Source organism: Pelodiscus sinensis, chromosome 2, assembly GCF_052426305.1.
Source record: "Pelodiscus sinensis isolate ZL-2025 chromosome 2, ASM5242630v1, whole genome shotgun sequence".
Taxonomy (NCBI): Eukaryota; Metazoa; Chordata; order Testudines; family Trionychidae; genus Pelodiscus; species Pelodiscus sinensis.
The window spans coordinates 171375808-171395218 of record NC_143053.1 but is presented as its reverse complement, the minus strand read 5'-3'; the positions used below and the strand labels follow the sequence as shown (position 1 = coordinate 171395218).

At 43.1% G+C, this 19411-nt stretch overlaps 1 protein-coding gene across 1 annotated transcript in view; it reads right to left on the bottom strand.

Annotated features, from left to right (window-relative positions):
• The window catches only part of ELMO1 (engulfment and cell motility 1), a 448991-nt gene that overhangs the window by 256374 nt on the left and 173206 nt on the right, over nt 1-19411 (bottom strand). The window contains exons 10-13 of the mRNA XM_075921743.2: nt 18471-18549; nt 15429-15479; nt 13058-13180; nt 10053-10184 (exon numbers count right to left, since the gene is read on the bottom strand). Of these exons, the coding sequence (XP_075777858.1) occupies nt 10053-10184; nt 13058-13180; nt 15429-15479; nt 18471-18549 (385 nt within the window). The remainder of the gene's footprint in view (nt 1-10052; nt 10185-13057; nt 13181-15428; nt 15480-18470; nt 18550-19411) is intronic.

The window sequence follows — 19411 nt, the reverse complement described above, 5'->3', positions numbered from 1 at the left end:
GCTGCCAAGTGCAATCTAATTGAGGCTAAAGAGAGGTGAGACTGTTTTAGATGCAATAAGTACTCCAAAATTCCGTTGTGCGGTGATATATTGCAATCGCTGGCCCAGTGTGTAAAACAGGATCATTTATTTATATATGTTTTCCTTGTTGCAGGAGCTCTGCTGTGCAGGAGGACCTCACGTACTTGTTGAGAACACTGAAGCTCTGTGCTAGTGAACCATTGAGGTGTCACGCTTTCAGACAGAGCATCAGGAATTGAGGGTGAGGTGTCCTGATTTGCGGTTAATGTAGGATGTCCAGAACTTTTGGTAGCATGATTGAATGGCTTTGTGTCATCCTGAGTAATAGGGGAAACCATGAGTGGCGAGGCCAACATGGTGCGATAAGGATGAACTTTCCTTTGTCCCTCCGTATCTTTATAATGACTCTGCTGAGGAGGGAAAAGGGGGGAATGCATAAAGCAGGGGTGCGTTCCATGTTAGGATCAAAGCATCCCCTAGAGATTGTTTCCCTATGCCCGCTCTGGAGCAATACATTGTGCATTTTCTGTTGGTGCTGGTGGCAAACAGATCTATGTGGGGGTAACCCCATTGATTGAATACTTTCAGCAGGATTGTGTAATTGAACTCCCATTCATGGTCCTGGAGAAGGGCTCTGCTTAGGGCATCTGATGTTGTATTGAGTACCCTGGGCAGATGAAATGCAGATACATGGATGTCCCGCACTAAGGCCCAGTTCCAGAGCACTATGGCTTCTTTGCACAGAGACTGCAATCATGCTCCACCTTGCCAGTTTATATAAAACATGCAAGCCATATTGTCCGTATAAACTCAGACGTGTGTCCCTTTGACTTGTGGAGCAATTTTTGGCACGCCGAGAGGCTCTGGGAGACAGACCAATAGTCTCCTATAGACAACCACCTAACCTCAATATGATTCTTACCAACAACCACAGGACATACCACACTAATACCAACCCTGGTACCTTCCCTTGCAACAAACCCTGTTGCCAGCTTTGTCCACATATTCATTCTGCTGCTACCATTATTGGACCCAACCAAGTGAGTTATAAGATCAAGATCACATATTCCTGCGCATCCAGAAATATAATCTATGCTATCATGTGCCAAACGTGTCCGTCCGCTATGTACATTGGACAAACATCTCAGACACTTCGCCAAAGGATCAATGCCCACAAAACAGATATCAGACAGGATCACAAAGAAAAAACGGTTTCTTGCCATTTCAACCAGAAAGGACATTGTCTCAATGACTTGATTACCTGTATCCTGCTTCAAAGACCTTTTAAGACTTCACTTCAAAGAGAATCCTCTGAACTGTCATTCATGCTTAAATTCGACACTTTACACTCAAATTTGAATAAAGACGCTAATTATCTTACCCATTACAAAGATAGCTTCCCCAATTATCACCTCTAATATCATTAGCTCACAGACATTTACCTCCCCCTTGTCCCCCCCTCCATCTCCCTTCTGTTCTGAAATTTGATTTGTCCTTTTCATGTGTGTTCATTTTTTTAAATTGTATCCTTTGGTATATACAGTTGTGACAATTTTCTTCCATTATTTGATCTGAGGAAGTGGGTCTGGCCCACGAAAGCTCATCACCTATTAAACCACCTTGTTAGTCTTTAAAGTGCTACACAGTCCTGTTTTTTGTTTCAGCTGCACCAGACTAACACGGCTACATTTCTACCACTATTCTTTGTTAGATATATTATGCTGCCCAGAGCCCGGTTCAGAGGCATGCCGCTTGCCATTGTCTGTGAAGAGCATTTTGAGTTGGAGCTCCTTATCTTTGCACGTTCTTGCATTTATCTTAGCACAATGGGGGCAGTCTCTCCGTGAGTGAGAGTTCCCCGGGCATTTGACGCAGGTGTCATGCCTGTCAGAGGCAGGCATCGCGTCCTTGCAGAGCACGCAGCATTTGAAGCCAGGTGAGCCCATGCTGGCGTATGGCTCTGCCAGCGGTTCGAGACCAGAGCCGCTTTTTTGTTTTTAAACTAACACTAACTAACAGTAACAATAAGAACAGAGAACTACTACTACTAACTAACTATGTAATCTAAAGAATTAATTCTGAGAAGATGAGAGCACTGCAGAGTTCTGTCCGAAGCTGGGGACGGTAGAAAGGAACTGAAGGGGAGAGGGGAGCAGCGCATGCACGTTGGTACCGGGGGAAGCCCGCACACTCAGCGCAACCCCCTAATGCACTGCTAGGCAAAAATCCATCCAGAGGCGCTGGGATGCTCAGCACCTAATGTGGAGCACCCCCACGGACGCCTCTCAAAGAAGAACTAGGAGTCACGAGACTTAGGCTCTAACCCTCCCCCCCAATCTGTCATTTGATCTCTCAGTGCTTGATTTACCCCATTTATAAAATGAGATTAATTCCATCTATTTTATCAGGGTCTTGTGAAGTGCTCTGACATCCCTAGATGGCTCCATAGAAGTGGAGAGTATTACTTACAAGTAAAAGGGTAAAACAGTGAATTTTTAAACAAGTAGTAACAATTAATACATAAGCAAATATTCACCAGCCAGCCCTGTCACATGATAACAATTGGCTGACTGTATATAGAGGCACTGGAAGGAGAAAGGTGAACTATTACTCAATTCAGTCAAAAATCAAAAATCCCAGCCTCCTAGGAAAGAATGGGCCAGGATAAACAGGACATAGGTAATTCAGAAAGTTTTCCATACTTCAGATGGTGGAACCCTAACAACAGTAAGGGTTTATTTCCCCTACTACTTTTCATCTGGAATAGGAAAGAAGGCAGTGAAATGCATTGCATTAAAGCTATCCAAGTTAAGAAAAATGAAGGGACAGCAAAGGTCAGGAAGTAGAAGATGGGCATGACAAATAGGGAGTAGCCACAGTCTTTGTAACAAATGCTGTTTTCTCCAAGCAGAACAGCCTATGCAAAAAAGGGCAGGCATATAACTGCACTCCCATGCCGTACTGACACCGACTGGGTATTACTGTTCACAACTCATGTTTGTCTGAATCATTACAAAGAAAAAGTAGCATTTTGGGTCCTCCATTTTTGCTATGTGTATAGGTATTCCGAGTTCTGTTTCCAATGAAGTCCAGAGCTGAGCCTGTGGCTGCTGCTTATTCAACTCATGATCAGCATGTTGTGCGAATGGTAAAAGAAAATCCTTCCAGCTGCTTCGCATGAACTTTGTAAATTCCTGGCGGCGAGAGATTTAAAAGGCCGAACTGATGATACAGCATCCCTGTCTACTGCTAGCTAGGCAACATGAAGCCTCTGTAATTAAAGTCACAATGGGATATCCAACCTCGCACACTAGAAGGAAAAGTGTGGGAAAATAAATCAGAACTGCTGTGATTATGAGCTCCAGAATAGGCTTAGTTAGTTGTTTTTTCTTTCTACTTAATTTGCTTTACATAATAGCAATACTGTAGCCAGGGCAACTTTGGAGATTAACACACGTCTCTCCGGAGTGGTTGAAACCACTCGGTCTTTGGCATTCAGCCTCACAAAGCACGTAACACATGAAATAACCTTTCAGCAATGCACTGCCTTCTCTGCATGATTGCATAACATGAGCAAATTCCTTACACAGATCAGTGTATACAGAAACCTCTCTGACATCCGCCAATGATAACATAAAAAGAAAAATTGGTTGTCACTGGCAAACTCCCAACCAGCAAGCTCTGGATCAGACCCTAATTTCAGTTAGCTCTGTGTAAATCCAGAGTAAAATCCAATTATTTCAATGGATTTATACCATAGACTAAGGATAACCAAGGTCAAAATGAGACAACCTACATCTATAATGTACATGCCCAGAAAACATCTACTTGGAAGAACTTCAGACAACCAACCACAATGATGCTGCATGTCAGAGACAGAGCTGACACAAATATTTTGTACTGGTGAGAGATTGTAATTCTGGATATTTATTTCAGAGAGGTTCCATGTTACTCTGTTTCAGCAAAAACAACAAGGCGTCGGGTGGCACTTTAAAGACTAACAAATTTATTAGGGTGTTAGGGCATAAACTTTCATGAGCTACAACTCACTTCATCAGATCAAGTGAGTTGTAGCTCATGAAAATTTATGCCCTAATACCCTAATAAATTTGTGAGTCTTTAAAGTGCCATTGTAGCTTACAAAAGCATATGCCTTAATGCCCTAATAAATCAATTAGTCTTTAAAGTGCCACCCATCTCCTTGCTATTTTTGGATATTTATTGGGTTACTTTCTGGAGGTGGTTGGAAAAGGAAATACACCAGCAATAAGCCTTTGATGGAACATAAAAGTAAAATTAACTTTTATAAGGTTGGGGGAGGTGTGCTGGAGATATAGTGCGAAGCTATATTAAAACTCTTTATGGAAAACTAATTCCCTATCAAGGTGTAATAGACACAAAAAAATTCTGGAAGTGTGAAAATGGCAAGTTTTACAGATTACTGGCTAGTCAGCATTTTCATGTAAGTCCTTGTTTTTGGGGAGTTAGCTCAAATGGTGCTGCACATGGTTTGCCTTCACCAACACTGATAGCCAAACTAGTTAAGTTAACCTAGTGCTCCTGACAATAGTTGTATTCCCAATTGTAGACAAGATGTTAGTTTAGTCTCTGCAAAGGCTGGGTTGAACAATTGGAATGAACTATTTAAAGCACAAGGATATGTAAAGAATATTAATTATTCCAAGGCTGAAATCCATTGTACAGCAGCCCAGAAAGAGAAAACAGAAGGAAGATTCTTGAATCCCAATAGGGAAGGTGATTCCATAAAGTGGAGCTTGTTCAAATTCCACATCACAGAAAAGATATAGATCACAAGTTGAACCACTCCTGAAAGCCTATTAGAGTTCTCACCTGATTTGGGAACAGCCTCCCAGAGAATGACAGTGATAGCAAAGGATTAAACTTCCAGTTCAGCAAAGCATGTCAGCATGTGATTATGTGTTTTGGGGAACTGGGTTCTAGGGCATAAACAGGTCTTAAAGAAAAAAACATAGGCTTTTTAACTAGGACTTTCTCAAACTCCAGAGGTCTCATGTCTCCCAAGATCAAAAATAAGATCCAAAAGTTAGGGATGTTAAATTTAGATTAACTGGCTAATCGAATAGTCAATGCAATTTGCAGTTCTCTGCTGGCCCTCTGGTCCCTGAGGCATTTCAAAGAGGTAGCGCTGCATGGACCCCTCGGTCAGCTGGGAACTCAGAATCCCCAGCCGACTCAGAGCTCCACACAGCACTGCTGCTTTGAAACACTGCGTGGAGCCCAGGAGCTGCTGCTTTGAAGTCCCCCGATCTCTCCCCCTTGCTGCCTCTTTCTGATAGAGGCAGGAGGGGGGAGGAGCAACTAGTCAACCAGCATGTCGACTACCAAAAAAGAAACTGCTTATCGGATAGTTGATTAATCAACTAGTCGCTCACATCCCTACCAAAAAGCATGGCCTTCCATGTTTCATAGATTATACCTTTACTCTTTCCTAGTCACAGTTTTTCAAACTTGATGGTGAGCCTAAATCAGAAGCTTGAATATTTCAAATCACACTGGAACAAAGAAAAGTTTAGAAAAGTTCACCACAGACACGTAATTCATTGTCAAAGATGTAAATGAAGTATTTTTACATTTAAACACACCAATAAGAATACCTAGTTGGTTTAGATGCTGTTTGCCCAAGTTTAGAACAATCTCTCTTTAACCAATATGTAGCAGAGCGGGTAGTGGTTTTTGTTTTTTTCCTGTAATAGCAGAAATACTAAAATAACAACAACAGTAAAGACTGGAAATAAAACAAACAAATCAGCAGTGGAGAGTGCATATTAATCACCAGTGTATTTCTTTATTCTCCTCTCGTTGAATTCTTATCAACTTTCCTGAGAGTAAGACTGGGTCTAATGTGATGTCATCCACCTGTTTCATTACCTAGCCCAAGAAAGGGATTTAAAGAAAGCATCTGTGCTATTATGAGATGTTTAAGTGTTCTCTGCACCTAAATAATGTAGCAATCCCCAACATGGCAAGATGTTGTAGATAGAAGGAAATGTCACAGAACCATAAACAAGACATTTAGACAAGATGCCTGAAACCATCTAATCTCACTTCCATAGATTTGATTTTACACCAGCTCCAGATTTCAATCCAAAAAACACAAATCCCCAAACTCTTGTTCTTGGCTTCTCCAGTATTTCAGCCCATAATAAGAAGGTGATATGCTAAGTGTCTAACCTTTCCTATTTGGCAAGACATTCTTCCGCTACCCAGTAGTACCTAGAGGTTGGACCTCCTTGGTCTAGCACACTCAGGACCTGACTAGTCCCGGATGAGGGATTTTGCTGGACCAGGGGATGTCATTTCTGCTCCTCCTGCTACAGGCCTTCCCAGCCCTGGCCCAGCCACCAGCCCCCGGCCAACTCTCTGCCCACCTCCAACCCTCCTGCCTTATCACCACCACCCTCCGCCCCAGCTTCCTGGCCCTTCCAGGCTCCAGGCCACACTGGGCAGCCCAGCTATGGGGCACCAGGCTCCTGGCCTCATTAGCAGCTTGCTGCCAGCAGCCCACTGCCCTATCAAGCCATAAGGCTCTCAGCTGCCAACCCTGCACCAGGACTCTCTGGTCCTGGAACATCTGTGGTCTGGTTGCCAGACTAGAGAGTCCCGATTTAGTGAGGTTCAACCTGTACAACTAAACCACCCTCAAGTTCTCTCTCCTTTCCCCCTGCTGTTTTCTTATTCCTGTTGGCCGGAAAAGGCACAGCATTTTATTTAATAAAACAGCTGCCAGTAGAGTTTCTAAATACCCAATAAGGGTGACAGGATCTGACTGACACTATTAACTTGAGACAGCTGTAGAATCTGGAATTCAGCTTCATGTTAAATGCTCCCACAAGGCATGACATCTGCCCTGAAAGTCTTGCTCAAAATGTTTTCCTCTTTTGAGCCCTTCTTCAATTTACTGCTTAATTGACTGCAGCTAATCTGCTCCATACAATTTGTCCAGTTTTGTACACTGTCCGTCAACTAGATATTTTCCTTGAGGTTTTTCCTTTCTTCATATAAAATTAATTTGCAAAGGCTAGCAACTATGACATTGGGATCCTGAATTATTCAAGAGTGACATTACATTTTCAATCAGAACATATCAAAGAAGAACTTGATAAACACTGACTTTGTGCCCATAATTATTTCCAGTTATTTTAGGTTGAAGTAAATAAATAACATTATCCTCAGGGCTGTTAAAATTGATAAAGCATAAATAGCTATTTCTAAGTCCAAAATGGCATCTACAAGTAGCAACGCATTAGAGGTAAGAGAAATGAATATAAATTATCTCTGATTGACAAATTCAAGTTCAATAAACAGTTCAAATCTCATTCATTTATATTATTTAAAGAAACAGAAAACATTTAGCTCAGTGATGGTGTTTTAAAATAGCACTCCAATTATTAAGGTCTCACAATTCCTATGATAGGATCCTATTTTCAGTTTCTTTTAACGTGCTCAAACTTTAACCAACTGCATTGAAATTTTCCATGCCAGATACCTGCCTCATGTTGGATATTTCTGGAAAATTTCAGCCAAACAAGTCGAACTATTTATGAAAACAAGACTAGAGGGAAATATGTTGCTTTTTTCCCATGTACAAAAAATCCTGGCAACTCTTTCTCTAGATAGTCCTAGCACTCCCATTCTTGGAGCAGGGACTGGTGGGATTGGCAGGTTAGGCCTCAGATCCAAGGGCAAAGAAGGGTATAGGAACAATGTAATTTGGAACACTAGGTATGTCTACACTGCAATGCTAGCCTATGTCAGCCATGGGCTGCGGGGCTATAAAACTGCAGTGTAGATGCCCGGGCTTGGGCTGGAGCGTGGGCTCTGGGCCCATGCTGGGTGCGAGGTTGCCAGAATCAGGGCTCCAGTGTCTGTACAACAATTTTACAGACTTATAGTCCAAGCCCTAAGAGCCTGAGTCAGCTGATACCGGCCAGCTGTGGGAGTTTTACTGCAGTGTAGACAGACCCACTGAGGTCAGATATGGGGGAATAAGGGGAAAAACTGGTTTGACAAGGAGACTGGGACTAAGAGCCAGTGAGGAAATTAGTAATGGTCTCTTCAGAGCAGAGTTTAAATAACAAGCAGTTAACAACAGATTGGGACACACATTGAACAATGATGATAAAACAGGGGATAAAAGAGCCTCTACAGGCCAGATCTGGCCCACCAAGCGGATGGATCGGGGCCACTGAGGCCCTGTCACTCCCCCATCCCCACGCCCTGTAGGCAGGGGAGCACGCAAACCCTGTCCCAAACATGTGGCACTTAAGTGCCGTGCGCTGCTCTCAGGGCAGGGGTAGAACAGAGGAGGCTTTGCACACTCCCCTGCCCCCCAGCCCTACTTGGCTTAGGGGCAGGGGACCTCAGGAAGTCTCCTCCCACACCAGGGCATGGGAACCTAAAAGGAACATGGGGGAGGGGGGCAAAGGCACTCCCTCACCCCCAGACCAATCATTGTCTGGGGGTGGGGAACACAGAAGTATCTTGGCCCCGCCCTTTTTGCTTGATGCCCCACCCTTTCCTGTGTAGCCTAGGGCCACTTCAAAAATTTCCAAAGTGGCCCCTGGCCAAAAATTATTGCCCACCCCTGCAATAAAATATGACTCATTAAGTCAGCACCCTCCTCACAGGTTTATGGTGCATAATATTTTATATGTTGGTATATATGTGTACACATTGTATATAATCAATGGCATAGATAAAGAAAATGGGAGCTACACCATGATGAACACTTTTGAAAATATGGCCTTAAAACAGCAGCTGGTAGTATTCTAAAGAATTGTGGCCATTTTAAATGCCTAGAGACCTACTTAAAGCCATCTCTTTAACTAAACAAGTGTACTACAATCTAACCCTGAGGTTCGACATACTTTTAAAAGGCAGAGAAAGGGAATGAATGAGTGAAAGATAACAGCTGTTTTAGCAGTGTTTACGGCCCAGTCTGGATCACAGGGATTTAACAGACTTATGTACATGAAGGTGGAAATAAAGGCACTGGGTGTTACAATATAATAACCGCTTCAAGCTTGAGGAATCATGTCAATAGCTTGTGAAATCAGGTTCTATTTCATCATGACCTATATATTTGACCTTGGGATTTTATAAAGTTCTGACACTTAATAGTATTGTTTCCAACTTTCTATTTTGTAACTGTGGAAAAGTAGTTATTGTTATCAAATGTTTTGCTGACAAAAGTAAATCTTCTTTGCAATTATAGTGCCAAAAACAGATAAGGAAAGACAGAAATAGAATTCAGACCATTGCTGAGTACTGAGTTTGCAGTCGGCTTCAGAAGAAATCTCTAGGATGGGCTACATCTTACCTCTTCAGATTGAGTCATGTTCTTTTATTTCACTGTTCACTGGTTTGTTAAACGTAATCAAACTGATATTATTTTACATCTGCTTCTACTAATAACAAGGCTCCCTTCAGACCAACATGAACAACTGGCACATGGGTTTCTGACTTAACAGTTTTACAAATGTTACAGTAGCCCTCTGAAGCTATGTCTGTGCTGTACCTTCTCTCTGCACTGCATTCACAGTAATGTGGTAAAGTTTTTTGACATGGCAGTGAGAAATAACTATAGAATGTCTGCACTCTAACTCCAGAAAGGGAACACACTGTACAAAAGCGTGTCAGTGATGAGACATGGTTTTACTCCCTACCACCTGAAAGATTGCTTGGTCAGTTTGTGAGAAAGAAGAAACCAAATTTTCCTTGGCACATGGATGAATGCTCCCTAGGACAGTGGTCGGGGCAAAGCATCCTGTGGTAAAATCTCTGCAATAATACAGCTCATATATTAATAGAATTTGCATGGGAACAAACCAAAGCATGTTGCATTTGACTAGCTTTCCTTCCCTTTAGTTTAAATGGAAGTAACAGAAATGTTAGGCTATGCTGGAGGCCCCAGATTTCAGACTGTATCATAATGAAAAAAGGGTTCAACAGGTTATAACAACACTTTGGTTTCAGCAAAAAATACTCACAATAAATCCCAGTTTTTTATAGTCTCGGGTATACATAGATTTGCGTTTCTCAATACTGCCACTGATGTTGTTGGGTTCAGACTCTGCATCGAAAGCAATTCTTCGGAGTTCAAATATAATATCTCTCTGAGCCTGATGGGGTTCAAAAAGGGAAAGGCAGTTTAGAAAAAAAAAAGCAGAGAAGTGTCTCCTGTTTTGAGTCACAGCAGGGAACTTCAAAAGAATGCTTCAAAATGCTGCATGCTCTCTAATCCCCAGTGTTACCTTAATCAAAGGAGAATTTTAAGCAATTAGATAGATGGACATAGAGGCTACATCTAAACTACACCCCTCTATTGGCAGCGGGCTATGAATTAGATGTTTCAAAAGTGCAAATGAAGTGGTGATTTAAATATTCCGCACTTCATATTCATAATCGCATTCTGGTGCTGTTTCGAACAAGCGCCATTTTGAAACTGAAACCACGGGTTAGACTCGTTTTTCCAACAACGGGGTGATTTTTCAAAAGATCCTGTACCATGGTTTCAGTTTCAAAATGGCTCTTGTTTGAAACAGCGCCAGAACACGATTATGCAAATGAAGCGCAGGATGTATAAATCCCCACTTCATTTGCACTTTCGAAATGTCTAATTTACACCCCTCTGCCGACAGAGGGGTGTAATTTAGACACAGCCAGAGAGTGACTTTGTGTCTCCCCATTTCCAAAAGTCCTCACAGATGAGGGATTTCATTCCTCAGAAGATTCATATGAATTATCAGTGTCCTGACAGATGCCTAGTGACATATCTTGCAAAGTGTTAAGTATTCCAACCCACACATGCACATGATTAACAGTGGTATACAACACCACTGAAGTCAATGGGATAGCTTACATGCTTCAAGTTTAAGCTTGTGGTCAATGTCTTGCTAGATCCAGATCAGAAAGCATATGCAGCACCTTGAAGGACTGAGCTCTGAGCCCTCCTCTCAACAACAGTTGGTTTTTGCTACTAAGTGGGCGAGGGTATGGTAGCAGATGCTGTACATACCAATGCTGCACATCTGCAGCTCATCACGAATATCTTGTGCCAATAACTATTTTGCCAAGTACAGCTAAAGTGCTACTTTGGTTGATGATGTCATGTGTGATGTGTACCAGGTAATTATATGTATCTTTTCCCCTTCTGAGTGTAGAAACTGCCCTGCTTCTATACATTGAAAGACAAGCGGGCACAATGATTACTCTAACACAGGGGTCGGCAACGTAGAACACATGTGCCATAAGTGGCATGTGAGCCAACTTTGAGTGGCACATGGTACAGCCAGCGGGGCTACATGGCCGGTGGCTGCCCTGTGTGCTGTGGCTGGAGCCGGGTTGCGGTGAGGCTGTCCCTGCTGGAGCAGCCTTACCACGGCCCTGGTTCCTGTTCTGCGGCAGCCCCGTGGCCTGGCTGGCAGGACTGCGTGGCCGATGGCTGCTTCAGGGGCCGAGGCTGCTCTAGGGGCAGCTAGGCTGCATGGGGAGTGGGACACCCCCAAGCTGGCTGCCAGGGCAGGCTGGAGCTGGGGTGGGGTGCAGCTGCTGTGGGGAGGAAAGTAGCTCACTCTGACGTGCGAGTGAGTGCTGGAGTGCAAGTGAGGATCAATGCTGCCTGGGCTGCGGCTCTGGGGCTGGGCAGTGGCAGGGGCAGCTGAGGGGAGAGGAAAACACATGGGGGGGTCTCCTTGCCCCAACGCCACTTTGGCCCCTGAGCTCCTGTGTTCCTGGCAGGAAGGCGAGGCACCATGGACCCCGCACGCATCAGGGCTGGACACCCTGGGGTCACCCACTCGCCTACTTCCGCCTCGCCCATTTCCCTGAACCCCCCCCCCCCCCCCCCAGTCCCCCTGACCCCAGCCTGTGCTGGTTATCCAGCATCGCATCCCCTGCAAGACTGGAGCCAGAACCAGCTTCCTGCAGGGGTGGGGGGAGGGAGAGAGGGGAGACCCCCCCAGGCTCCACACCACATCCAGCTTCCAGGGAAGTGTGTGGACGCTGCTCCTCCCCTCCACACAGGAAAAGCCAAAGCGGAGCGCAGGGCAGGAGACCGACCAAGTGGGGTACGCAGTGGAGAGAGTCCCTCCTTGCCCTCCCAGGAGAGCAGTGCAGCCCAGGGCAGGCACGCCACTTCAGAAAGGTTGCCAACCTCTGCTCTAACAGATGGAACGATGTATAATGCTGTCTCTTCTCTGTGGAACACCCTATCTATCTCAGTTTGCCAAACGACCATTCCTTCTTCATTCAAACACCTCTTAAAAACCCATTTCTTCAACGTAGCCTGCAAGAAGCTCCTATATATTAGACCTAAAAACTCTTCCCATGGCATAGTAACTTCTCTGAGTCTCTTTATTTAAGTTTCAAACTCTTTGGGGCAGGGAGATCTACTTTTATTTACTGCACAGCACCAAACACGTTGTTGGAGCTAAGGAGTATTAAAAACAATTATTGTTTAGCCACAACAACCCAAAATAAAAAATGAACTATAGTTACAGTGTTATTTAACTGTGTTCCATCCACATCAGATATTTATAATTTAATCATTTGCTCTAGATCTACATGAACAATTTCAACCAAGTATGACTACACATTTCAGGTGGTTCTGATAACCTTTATAAGAGAAAGAAAACAAAAACCAGACCAGCACTGATCTCAATGCTGTACTGATTTAGTTTAGGATGATGCCACATGTAGTTGATGACTCTCAAGCTCAACAGATAGGGGTCTGAAAAGTGGTAAACTTGCCAGTTTTTTGCCTCGCTTTTGAATAACATAAACCAATTCATTTTTAAGAAATTTGTTTTTCAAGCAAAAAGTCTGGCCTTAATTTCAGATTCCATGGAATTAAACATACACATACACACACACACACAATATACGTGACTGCTAAGTGCCACTTTGATTAATCTGACTTTCCTGGCTCTACAGGCTAAGTGTGGCACTACATCTGTCCCCTTACTGGTCGGACTGGATTGTGAGAGATGCTTACCTGGTCCTGTGGATCCATTTTGGTCATCATTCTGTCCTCCAGAAGGTTAAAAGTGAGCACTTGCAGGACATAAAGCTGGTGTGCCATTTCATTATTGATGGCCCTCTGTGCCCTGATAACATTCTGTGAAAGGAAGATATTGAAGTGAATGTCACCTTCTCTTTTCCAATCACTGATTCCCACCGGGTGGGCTCAGGTGTTCCCATTTCTCTACATGTGTGATGAGCAGTGGCATATGGATACTGCTGGAGGAAAAAAGGCAAGCCCGATACTAGTAAGGTGGATAGAAACACAGGTGTATCGTGGGCTGTGATGTTAAATCCTATCACCTATGTTCTTGAAAGCAGTGCAGCACAGAGTCCTCTCCTCCTACCCCCCACCTAGAGCACGTGCATACAGAGAACAGAAATTAGCAGGCAGCTCATCCTTTTGAATAACACCCTCTTCAGAAGGGCACATGCCAAGAGTGCATTTCAAGAAAGAGAGTGAAAAGGTTTCTAAGTATAAGAGTATTCATGCTGCTGATATAGCTGTCATAGTGAGACAATTGCTGCCAGGGAATCAATTACAACTGAACCATATTCCTACCTCTACCGGATGATCTCATTCTATATGAGGAAAATGGTTGAAAATTAATTAAAATTAGAATTAAACGCCCACAAACAATATAGACGTCACCAAAGTTACAATGCAGATGCCAAAATGATGGATAATTTTAAAGTCACTGAGGCACACAAAAATGCCAGGGAAGCTAACTACTTTATATAATCTTCATTCCAAGGGTTTCTGAAGAGGGTGTGACCAGAAGTCACTAGCCCAGTAGTGTGCAAGGAGAGAAGGAGGGGACTGGGACCAACGATCAAGATGGTGCTTCTCAGAAGTGGGGCCAAATAGAACGTTTGCTGTCCTGCACTACATGGCTTTCGAACATTTATGCCAGTGAATGTGTTTGCTCATGGTCCTACTATATACACAGCCATTTGGGAAGCAAAATATAGCCTTCAAAACGGAAACAGCCTGCTTTGTCCACACAGACAGGGCCGCCAATGGGGAAGGGGCACCTGCCCCAAGGCCTGGCAATTTAAAAAGGCTTGGGGCTCCTGTCCACGTCGCTGTGGAGCCCAGGGCTCTTTTAAATCACTGATGTACATCTAGGCAGCGCAGAAGGTCTAGTGGAGGGAGGCTAGCCCCTCCTGGCAGAACCCCCCACCTTGCCTAGTGTCTCAGCATTTCGGCCCTCAGTCCTGCACACCTCCAAAAAAAAGGTGGGAGAGGAGGATGTGCCCCGACTGTCTAGTCACCCAAGACTGCCTAATGCTCATATCTATGTCAGGCCATATAGAGCACCCATACAGTTTAGAAGAGCCCACATTTGGCTCTAACTATGGAAAATGGCAAAACTTCCATGGTCTTCAGAGGGAGACAGAGCAAGCTCTTTATGTTTGTAAAATCCAACATGTCTTCGCAACATCTTATGCATCTTCTGAGCAATTATTTATTACCAGCAATAGTCTAACTCTGGCAAACTGTGTCCCATTTAAGATCTCAAGATATGTGGAAACACATGAGTTTTCCTATTGTAAAATCATCTATACAGATGATGCATAAATAGACGCAGGAGCTGATTTTGAGAGCCATGGAGCCTTGTGTCTACTGCTTGCTTGCCAGAAGGCTCAAACCTTAAAGTTTGGGACACATTATAATCAAGGCCAATGCAGATTTTTCAAAGTTCTTCTGGTCTGCAAGCTAATGTTCACTTTCTCCAGAGGAAGGAAGCTACCAATACTGTTTGTATTCATTAGTATATCTTAATAGAGAAATGATAATTTATGCATTGGAGACAGGGCTGGCCTTACCATGAGGTGAACCTAGGTGGCTGCCTCAGGTGCCAGACTCTGTGTGTGTGTGTGTGTGTGTGTGTGGTGGGGGGAGGGGCACTAGTACCCAAAGTGTAGAAAATTGTGTCTGCTGCTGGTGCATATGTATTCTCTCGGCTGTAGATGCACAGAGTTGGTGGACTGCCAAGAGAGGAGTAGAACAGGAAGAAGGCAAAACTGAGACCTTTCAAAGTTTTGGCCCAAGTCAGGAGGCGTAGGGATGTCATTTGAGCTCTGCACCTCAGGTGCCAAAATGTTGTGGTCTGCCCCTGATTGGAGAAATAAACCCTTTCCCCCCTTTGGAAGGTCATTTCTGAGCTCTTTCAGCAGAACTACCTTATCTAGTAAGCCAAAAAACACACAAAAATATAAAAACAACTGAATGAACGTAAGCATGAATCATATACAACATTCGCCCACCAAAATGGCAACATGTGTTTTTTCCCTCCTGTGCTAGTAAATAAAAGCTCGGGGAACTTTATACAAATACTTACGGCTAAGATGATACCACGAAGCTGTTTGTGTGCCAAAATGTTCGCCATCTCCTGTTTTGGTAAAAAACAAAGATTTAGCTCCACATTTATCAAACAGTAGGTCCCAACCCCCTGGGGGGTTGCAAGCAACTTAGAAGGGGGTTACAGCAACTTAGAGGTGGGTCACGGTATCACAACGTTTGATTTAGCTAAAAGCATATATTTCAGTGCAGCAGTGAAAAGAATCATACATTCCTTTTTGGGTGCATTTAGCGCTGATTATCAGCAATATTTCTCATCCAAAAAAGAAATCTGAGGCTTCACAGCAGTGGTGGGCAAGCTGTGGCCCTTGGCCCATCAGTTTTGTGTGTGTGCGGCCCACAAGACATTTTATTTACACACGCAAGGTTGCCAGTTTCTGCTGGTTTCCCACCGAGTATTTTTTTCCTGTTGGTATTACCAAATTGATACACACCTAGAGCAAAGGCATGTGAAGCAAGCTGCATGCTGACTGCACACAACATTGACTGTGAGAACCCTCTGCCTCCAATCAAAGCATCGCTGCAGTTCAACTGGCACACCGTGCTAATTCTACACATGCAAGCGCAGCATTGCAATTGATTCAAAATACAGCCCATATTCAGAAAAACTAAAGTTTTTGCAAGTGGGTTTACAAGAATAACATTGATAAAAGCTAACCAAGTTGTGTATTATATTAAAAATCTATGCAAGAACACAGAAAATAGGAAACATGAGAAGGAAGGATACCTGAGCAAGGCAGAAGCAGCATAAAATTCAGAACAGTACAGCAGGGGGAGTGCTAAATGCACAATACACTCTCCAGTATGGGGAATGAACAGGAAAGAAATCAGTCTGCTCAAAAATAAATATCCTTATAATTAAGACAATTAAACAATTCCATGAGGAATACATACAGGAATCCCACCTTCAGCTTAAGGAAAAATCATGGAATGATTTAAAGAAGTGGGAAAGTCCACTTTGCCCTTAGAATCTTTTAGTTTCCTGACCTGACACAAGAGGTGTTATTCTTATTAGGATCTCCTTTTGGGCCATGACTGTCCTATCTACAATGAGTTTTGGTCTATTATTGAGGCTACATCTACACTGCCAAATTTTTCTCGGCTGAAGATATGCAAATTGCGCTCTCATTTACATATCTTCTGCCGATCTTTTGCCGCTAGGAAGCCCCGTGTAGATGGGGCCATTTGTCAGAAAAAAACCCTTTTGTGCAAGATCCTGTAAATCTCGTTTTTTGAGGACTAAGGATCTTGCACAAAAGGGAGTTTTCCCGACAAATGGCCCCATTTCCATGGGGATTTTTAGCAGCAAAACCTCTTCTACAAAAAGGATCAGCAGAAGATATGAAAATGAGAGCGTGATTTGCATATCTCCTGCTGAAAAAAACAGCAGTGTAGACATAGCCTGAAGAAAATCACTCTGACTCCAGCAAAGCTGCACCAACTGAGGGGTGGGTCTCATTTTAGAAATAAATTCTTGAGATCTTTCTGTGACGGCGCGTTGGGGGTTCCCCGTCTCCTGCACCCCGAAATGGCACAAACAGACTGCACCAGCCAGTGGAATTGAGGGTGGTTTATTGCTCCTCCAGCACAGCGCAGCACAGATGTAATCTGGTTACAGGAACTGGGGCTAAGAGGCCTCAGTGCCCCCCTTGAGATAGGGGAGTCCCAGCCCCCTCCCCAGCTCCTTATTCCCTGCCTTCCAGCCAGGAACTAACTAACCCTCTTCCAGCCCTGCCCCCCAGTCAGGGCAGCATTCCACCTTCCTTTGTTCCTCTCCATGGGGGGTGTCTGGCCACTGGTTCAACAAGTTTGGCATTACCTCTGCCTAGTGAGGCTTTCCCTGCTGGGTCTTGCTCCAGACAGCAGGGGTCACCACATCCCAGCAAGTACCCCCACTACGTCACACTTTCCTTAACACAAGATCAGACAAAATTCTCTATTTAGTAATCTGCAGCATCACTTCTTAATAAAATGCAATTAATGAACAATAAAGCTATATATTTCAAAACAGTTTTTTTTAAAATCTGTTATTTGTGTCTCAATCTCTTTTGGTTTTCTTCTGCTATTGTGACAAAAAAAATAACCGTGGTCCGACTTAATCTTTGATAGGAGTAAAGCCAGAAGGGAGCTGTTTCTTTGCATTATAGATCCAGACAAAAGAAAAAAATATAAAAAAGATAAAGTCACAAATCACTAATAGAAAGTTAGATTTTTTTAATTGCAATGTAGTCAACTAAACAGAGTTGGATCTTCATACTGCAGCTTAACGAGAGTTTGCCAAAGTCTCGGGCATTGTGCAGGATTTTGATATAAAATTGTGTAGTCCCTTTGAGGAGCTGGCAATGCAAATTCTGGCAATCATCAATTTTCCACACTTTTAAGTTCACAGCACTACACCTGTTGTGTTACTGACAAAGCAAGACAGTATCATATTCTGAACCAAGGTGTAATTTTTTTCTAAGCCACATTATTCTCAATTACTAGTGAAATTCCTTGTACTGTTATGCCCCGTGTTGTGGGTTTCTGACAATATGATTTTCCAGTTCACTACTCCACACATATCAGCTATCAGCAATGGCAAATGGACTTGGAAATCTGAGTCTAAGCAGCAAACAATTAAAATGAACTTTGATTGCATTGCCTCATTATTTTGCCTTCAATGTAAAATACAATCAAACTACTTTGAAGTCATTAGGAACTTACAGGGTATTTTGGCATAAATGCACTTAGGCCAGCCCCACAGCAGTAAATACAGCCACCAAGAAGAGCGCAGTTTCCTAACACAATCAATACAATTTATCTGTAGCTATATTCCATTACATCAGAATAGGCCTGATTCACCTCTCATTTACACACCAGTGCAAGGCAGAAATAATTCCACTAAACCTACAATAAGCAGAAGCGAGATCAGCATCAGAACCCATATAAAATGAGAGGCCAACCAAGAGATGTAGATAAGCTGCCAAAAGTAATCAGACTCTGCTATAGGTCTTCAGACAAACAACAAAACCCAGCAACTCACCTGCCTCTTGTCATCAGGTGCTTTAAGGAAAAGTGCATTTATTACTGCAATGGTGTAGGTTTGGATTTCTTGATCTGTCCTGTGTGGAACATAATTGTAATAATTATGACAGGTGGTATATGGATACAAGCTTTACAAATTATATTTCTTATTGCGTTTTGTGAGAACAACAGAAAATTAAGCTGAAGACACTAAGTCTGTAAACAAGCCTGCTAATCAAGAAGTACAGTATTTTTATTTAATACCATTTTAATTGGATAGAAAGCTCTTAAAATATGACACAAGACATACTGCAATGTATCTAACATGGAGTATTACTATAGACAGCTTCTGCTTAACCATCCAACCAGTATTTATCCAAAGCACATTCAATTTAAGAAATCTTTTCTTCCCAACCTCACCCTCAACAAAGTATGCTCTTCTGTCTATTAGTTTTTCAGACATTGGTACACAAATGGATCCATCCACATCCTAATATTACTAACCATCTCACCATTAATTGTATTTGAGGCCAAGTCTATATTATGTGGAAGTTCAAATTAGGATGCGCAATTTCAGCTTAATTCAAACTTTGCCATCATCTCCATAGTGGGAGGTTGGTGTGAGAAAATGCTCCCGTTGACTTCCCTTATATATCTTGTGATTTGAGGAGTACCAGCGTCAATGGTGACACCCTCAGCATTTGATTTAGTGGGTCTTTACTAGACCGCTAAATCGAACTCCAGAAGAGTTCTACTGCCATAGCATCGATCTTCCGGGAAGTAAAGACATGACCTCAGATCCATTTCCCCCATCCCATTCAACTGTATAGCAGCTATTATACAACCAGTTTAGCCTGAACTGGTGATATACAATGGACAGCACCACAAAGTTCATTAGCTATTGTTAACGGAGGCTGAACTGAAACTCTATTAGAAACTATGGAAACACAGTGCTTGTTC